General features: G+C 43.7%; 1 protein-coding gene across 1 annotated transcript in view; it reads left to right on the top strand.

Annotated features, from left to right (window-relative positions):
• Nucleotides 1-1,426: 1,426 nt before the first annotated feature.
• The window catches only part of ARHGAP42 (Rho GTPase activating protein 42), a 193,730-nt gene continuing 187,651 nt past the window's right edge, over nucleotides 1,427-7,505 (top strand). The window contains exon 1 of the mRNA XM_075266120.1: nucleotides 1,427-1,902. Coding sequence (XP_075122221.1) covers nucleotides 1,749-1,902 — 154 coding nt within the window. The 5' untranslated portion in view covers nucleotides 1,427-1,748. The remainder of the gene's footprint in view (nucleotides 1,903-7,505) is intronic.

Raw genomic sequence — 7,505 nt, 5'->3', positions numbered from 1 at the left:
ATATATATATATATATATATATATATATATATATATATATATACTCACCGGCCACTTTATTATGTATATATATATGGAATTAATATTAAAGTTTGTGTGTTTGGATGTTTGTTCTTCAATCACGCAAAAACAGCTGAACGGATTTGAATGAAATTTGGCACATAGATTGTAACCTCGATTAACACATAAGCTACTTCTTATCCTCGTAAATGTCATGGCTTCACAACTGTTATGAATTTATGTTCACATGCTATATTACATTGCTCCTGCAGGAGCTTATCTCAGCCAGGTCTGTAATCTCCCTGTGTAAACACACGCTAACCTTCAGTGGTTTGTGTTCACTCATTTGCATATTATCTGATCTGGTCCAGGCACTGCTGACAAACTGAGAAGGGCAAACACTTTTAATCCAAATTGGCAGTTTGCCAATTTTCAACATGCTTGGAAAAAGAAAATCTAATTTGTCGTAAACAACGACAGCTATGAAGGAGCCAGAAGTCACAGAGCTCTCCTCAAGCGGAGCTGACGGAGATCATCAATACCAACAACACGCTCATTATATGAGGTTCCAGCGAGGTGCTGAGATGCCGGAACAATCACAGGCACAGTGCAAGAAACAAGTTCAGCGGCAAGCCAGCTTGAGAGCTGCTGAAATGCCGGAGCAGGCAAACCATTGACGGCAGCAATTTGCTGAATACAGGCGGATCATCGAGGTTAACAAAGGGCAAAGGCTAGAATATATATATATATATATATATATATATATATATATATATATTTAAAATTGTATTTTTTTATATATGCATATGGTATATATTTATTTTATTTATATATTTATATTATATCTTATTTGTACTGTATATAAATAAGACCTGATGGCGGTATTTTTGCTCTCCCCAGCTTCTTGTATTTACTTTAATGTTTTGTTCACATTTCTGTCCCATCACCGATGATCCACATAGCCCCCATTGTCCCCCCCAGACAACAGCATGGGTCTTTTCACAAGCCTCCCATAATACAATAACCCCTATGAGGTAATGCAGCCTCAGCTCCCTGCTATCCCCCATACCACCTATAGATGGCGCTCTAGAGACAACCTTCTCAAGTTTCCAATACTTTTTACAAAAAGTTTCAGATTTACAGTTTCTTTTCCCTCAGTAACTTGTTCTAAGTTTCCTATGTAATATCTGCAAACCATAGCTCACGGTGATGTCATCAGAATTTTCCCAGCTCCAAGGATCCTTGCAATTTTCTTCTGATTTGGCTTCTATTTCCCTGCAGCTAAGGAGGAATCCAGATTAAAGGGGGGGTTCAGCTTAAATGCAATGAAATGTATCTAGGAATGTAAAGTGACCTGAGTGTGACCTAGCTGGGAGTCCCTGTGTGGCAGGAGGGGGGGGGGGATCTATTGGGATCAGGGGTTTTAACTTGCATTGGTTTCAGCAGGATTGATCAGCCTGGCTGCTTTGTGCAGAAGGGAGGGGAAAGAGGCTAAGAAAGAGTCTGATCTGCCGGAAATGTCTGAAAACTAGAGTTTCCTCTGTGCTGCAGCAGCCCTCAGTGCTGATCCCAGGGACAATGCAGCAGGGTGACACTGGCTGCTGCACATCTGCCCCAGCACCCCTGCTGTGCATGCTCTGAGCCCTCTCTCTGGCTGGGACAAGGGATCACAACTTCCCAGGAAAAAAAAAAAACTTTTGCAAGAAGAAGATTTCTTCCCTCCAAGGATCTAAGGCTTCTTCTTGACAATGGGACTCCCCACTCTGGAGTTCAGTGATTCTTACTTGGATAGTCCAGACTTCAGGGAAAGGCTCAAGTGTCACGAAATTGAGCTGGAAAGGACCAATAAGTTTATTAAGGAGTTAATTAAAGATGGGAACATGCTGGTGGGAGCCTTGAGAAGTAAGTACACCCGGCTGACATGTCCTAGCAAGCCGATCGCTCTGCGTTCTTGGAGAATTTGTATTTGGAAAAGTTTTGTCTGGGTGGCTGTGAGAGTGGATCAGTTCCTTGTATAGTGTATAATTGTCTAGCTGCTGCAGAAGCTCTTGAAAGCTATGGGTTGGCATAGAAGTGAAGAGGTTTCCCCTGTATGACGAGTTTATTTTGTGTGTTTGGAAAATATTAGGACATATGTACTAATATTAGTATTTACTAACACTATGATAATATGTATTCACTTTTATGATGTTTGCCGACTGGTGACGGTGGTGCCAGCTTCCACCTGATACCGTCATTGCCACCTTTGCATATCAGTTGCACAGACTATAGCTCTGTTCACACGGATTTTGCAAAAATAGACCATGCTCGAATTTTTTTGACATCTCCGTTGTCACATTTCCCATTGAAAGTCGATGGGGATGTTTTATCATCTGTCGCTTTTTTGGCCATATTCTTCCCAGGTGAGCCTATTTTTCAGACTGGCATTACCGGGGTGCCAATGTATGATGTCATTGCACCTCCTTGTTAAACATTGTGCACCCTGTGTTAGTTTTGATGCACCCTATGCCCCTTATTTGTTTAAAAATGTGAAGTTACCCCATATTAATGCTGTATGACCTTATGGGGCTGCATTTGCGCCTTTTTGTGTGCCCCTTTATAGGATGTCGCCCGTGTGCTACTCCCGCTTCCATGGCCCCATTCAAAACGGACAGGAATAGGACTTATTCAGAGTTTTGTTCTCGACCCCATATGGGGCCATAGAAATGAATGGGAATGGTGTGCATGAGGTCTTACGAAGGCACAAGTTATAAATATAGAGTGAAATGGATCCCATTTAGGCCATTCCCCCATAAAAAGCAAAAGTGGCGAGGGCGCTACACTGGTGCTGACTTGGTCGTAAAAAAAAATCTGCATATAGCTTATGAGGTCAAAGTCAGGATCTTTTGTTAAAAAAAAAAATATGGATATGAAATGAGTGTCGAAAATAGCTTGGGGCTTTAACTAAGTTACCTGTCCACAGGATAGGGGATAATTTGCTGATCGGTGGGGGTCCAAATGTGGGGAACCCACTAGTCCTGCTTTCCGCGTATGAATGGGGTGCAGGTTATAAAGGTGCGTTGCCACTTTGTTCAATTCTAATGTAATTGTGTGAGATGACATATGATGCGATAAAGGGGTGTGCTAGGCTGCTAAAAGGGGTTTTCTGGCTCCAAATAGAATTTTCATACTAATAACCTGTCCACGGCATTTGATCCCAAAACCTGGACGTCATACAGATCATCTGTGCAGGTGGCCTCCGGGTGGCAGAAACTGTTCGGCTAAGTTCATACGGGGGGGCGGTATAGCGGGTTTCGCCACCAAAAGTGACACGGGGAGCTGCGATTGTTGGGCAGTCGCGGCTCCCTTCCCCCCCGGAGTCGGCTCAAATGAATGGGTGTTGCTGCCGCTCACGATAAAAAACCAGCCTGGCGTTCTCCATAGCCCACCATTGTGATGGGGCGGATTATGACTTGGATTACGCTCCATAATCTGCCCCCTATGTGTCTGTGTGAATGGGCCCTTAGGGGACATTTACACAGAGGAAGTTGGTGCTGATTCTGGCGCGATAACTTGCGACAGAATCAGCATGGAAATAAAGCTTCCCATTGATTTCAATGGGTTCAGCGCGGAAAACAGAATCCATTGAAATCAATGGGAGTCTTTTTTTTCAGTGCTGATTGTGACGCGAGTTAGACGGATGGTGTGTGCAGCATTGCCCCTATTCAAATAATAGTAGCGGCGCCGCAGTTCACCGGAACCACCGCTATGCATGTGCCGCCTGTCCACTCGCAACCTCCAGAACCCGGTGGCTTCTAGTACAGACGATCTGCGTGGGATCCAGGTATCGGACTGCGACAGATCACATACTTTTGACCTACTCTGTGAATGGTATCTAACGTGTTAAATGTCAATTTAAAGTTTGCTACATCGTGTCATGTAAGGCGTTAAATGTCAACTCGAAGTTTGCCTCATCTGTGTGATATTCAGCGTGAAAATCGGTAAATGCCTTCGCATCACCCGCGTGTAAATTCCTTCGAATTAACTACAATTTATGTCGATTTTGTGAATGTTGACAACATTTTTTACACATAATTGATGAGTTGCGTGTCGTCACTGGTAACCATGTCAATTACCAATAATTGCTTAGGCAACCACGTGTGGCTGAAACTCTGCGCAACGCAAGGTGGATTATGGTACTATACTTTTCTTCCAAAATCATGAGATCATTGGCCACCATGGGTTGTCGGGGTTTCTGTTGAATGGAAATTTGCCCAATCTGTCACAATGATTGTAGCGGTTGTAAATATGTTTTTAGTTATTAGTGTTTCATGGCGGTATTTGGAAGGGTTTGTTCGTCATGGTAATTCTAGCTCATGCGGTTCTTCACGTGGTTGGGTTACCTCATTGCAGATATTAAGTCATGGAGATTAAAGGTATAAAGCTTCCTACAGTGATATATAGATAGATAGATAGATAGATAGATAGATAGATAGATAGATAGATAGATAGATAGATAGATAGATAGAGATATTGACCCTGGGCATCCCCCCATTCATGGACCCAGTGGTTGAACCTTATGGATCTACCATTTATGGCCTATCAAACCTCTTATAGTCAATGGGATCCATTGGCCTCCATCAGTCTACCTCTCCATTGTACTGATTCTCCGATGGTGAGCCTAGGGTGAAAGGGTTTAAGTAACAGTAAGATACTGATGACCGACCCTTAGGATTGGTCCCCAATATCTGGTCAGTGAGGGTCAAGCGTCAGTGACCCCCACCAATGGCTGCAGTGACTAATGCAGTCTCTTCTGAATACCAAACACATCACCGTACAACACCGTTCGGGCTCCTGGTCCTAAGACCGTGAAGTAGGAACTTTACACTAATATTAGTGGCCAAAGTAACAGTACCGCTCAATCGGCACATCCGGCCATATTGCAGGTAGTTAAAAACTACAACAACCCTGGTGGTTTGTTTTGTTGTATACCCAGGCATTATGTAATATATGTTCTATACCCCCATACTAATACATCCCCTCCCCCAAAACGTAGATATAGCCTATTGTTGGAAGATATGGCAATGATTTGTTCCGGCAGCGTCTTTGCTTGGTGTCTAGTCTTAGGTCTGAGGAGGGAGCGTACCTCTGCGAGGTTTTCACCATATATCACCTATAAGGTATCGGCCTGGAGGGTCGCTCAATGACAACTAGAGATCTTCAGTTGTCACTTGTTGCGTACGTGGTCTATTGCTATACAGAAACATTGGTGGGAATTTATCAACCCCTTACACCAGTTTTCTGATGTAGATGGGTGATATTGTGGTGTGGTGCATGCTTGGCGTGACTATTGTGTGCCACACTGCCCATTGCGTACCTCACTCGCCATTTTGCATCGAATTTGGGTGGAAAGCGGGTGGGCCAGGATAGGGAAGACTTGGCCCAACATATATATTATAACTCATGCCGGTTATCTGATTGATGTAGATACTGGTGTATGGGTGTGTGCCCAATTTACCAATTGCATAATTCATGGGTGTCTTGCGCCTGTTATGTCCTTCATTAAGTACGCCATATGAAACAGCATTCTAAATAATTCTGCCTCAACATCCCATAATGATGGCGTATTTTATGCCAAAAAGCTGTCTAAGGGCGGGTTCACACCTGCGTCCGGTCTCCGCTTTAGCCAAGGGGGACAGGGGACGGAAACCTGGCGGTCAGCTTTCAAACACATTCACTTAAATGGGTTTGCAAAATGACCGCCCGTGTGCGTCTTCTGCCTCTCCGTTTTTTTTTTAACCGGACACAAAGATGCACACAGGCGGTCACTTTGCAAACCAATTCATGTGAATGGGTTTGAAATCTGACCACCGGGTTTCCGTTCCGTGTCTCGGGGCAGAAGACGGAAACCCGCTACATAACGCCTTAGCCTTATAAGCGGTCGCGAATAGAGATGAGCGAGTACTGTTCGGATCAGCCGATCCGAACAGCACGCTCCATAGAAATGAATGGGTGCACCTGGTACTTCCGCTTTGACGGCGGCCGGCCGCTTAACCCCCCGCGTGCCGGCTACGTCCATTCATTTCTATGCGAGCGTGCTGTTCAGATCGGCTGATCCGAACAGTACTCGCTCATCTCTAGTCGCGAACAATGGAAATCTGAACACTTGTGTGACCCTAGCGTCACTTGTATGCCCAAAAACGCACAGTTTTGTCCCAAACTAAGCCAAATAATAATTGGTGTAACGTTAGACAGTTACATACACAGTATTGTGTAATAAAATGGAGCTGTTGCCCATAGCAACCGGTTTCTAGCTTTCATTTTCCCAGTGCCTGTCATAAAATGAAATAAGTGATCTGATTGGTTGCTATGGATAAAAGCGATACTGATTGTTTGTACAACTTTATTTATAACAGGTCAATGGACAGGTTTAGGAAGAGATATAGTGATACTGACAAATATTGGGCCCTTGGCCTGTCTTTAGCCCTATCTTTGTACAGATGGCCAACAGTGGACAGCGCTGCCTGGAGTGCGTGGGTAGCCATTACCCCTCCAGGATACAGAAGCTTCACAATGTAATCTGATACAGCGGGCTGAGGAGTTACCGCCTCAAGGCACTGTCTCCCAGGATGGGGCTGACATTCTTGGCAATTCTTCGGGAAACACTTATTTACCTTAGGCCTCAGTTACGCGGGTAGATTCTTGTTATGTGTTAAAAACCCTGTAACAATCCTCCTATGTAGGGATACGAAGCAAACGAAAATGAGCGGTGAATGGTTTTGTACTCAGGCCTGCAACGCATTTTTGGAGAAAAATTTGCAAAAATGAATATTTTGTGCTACTATTAGTGAGTAGTCATTTTTGTACAAGGATTTTGCTAAATCTCCTTGGGCCCTATACACATGATGGCAGTATTTTTGCAAATCTGACGGCTGATAAAACCGGGTGAACGTGTTCGTTTTTACTGTCCATTTGGCATCCATTATGTTTTTGGTGGCCGACTGTCATCCATTCTGCATCAGTTTTAAACCGTGAAAAAAAAAACGGATACGTTTTATTTTTTTTATTTTTTGACCCGTTTTTACAGATGTTTTAAATGAGTTAAAAATGGATCCATTCATTTCTATTGGGTCGTTTTTTTTTTATGGAAGTGGGCCATCAAAAAAACGGACATGTGAATGGAATCTGGTGCATCTATATGTTCTCAAAACAGACGTATGATGGACGGTGCAAGTTGGGGGGGAGGTTTATCATGGAATGCAGTTGGATCACATAACAAGTGCATTCCATGATGTATGAGGTTGTAGATACATTCTGTTCCGGAATGGGTCCAGAAGGCCCATAGACGAGAATGTGTTACAGAGTATCATCCGAATTCTGCCTCCAACTCGGATGCTTCACACATTCGTGTACATGGGTCTTATACTTCAGTGCAAAAAAATGAGGCATGCCCTATCAGATTTTTTTTTTTTTACGTGGAGGAGCCATACATCTGCACACATCCATAAAGACCCAATACAGTGGGC

The sequence above is a fragment of the Leptodactylus fuscus genome, chromosome 2, assembly GCF_031893055.1.
Source record: "Leptodactylus fuscus isolate aLepFus1 chromosome 2, aLepFus1.hap2, whole genome shotgun sequence".
NCBI lineage: Eukaryota > Metazoa > Chordata > Amphibia > Anura > Leptodactylidae > Leptodactylus > Leptodactylus fuscus.
The sequence above is the reverse complement of the archived record's forward strand: the minus strand, read 5'-3'. Positions and strand labels throughout refer to the sequence as shown.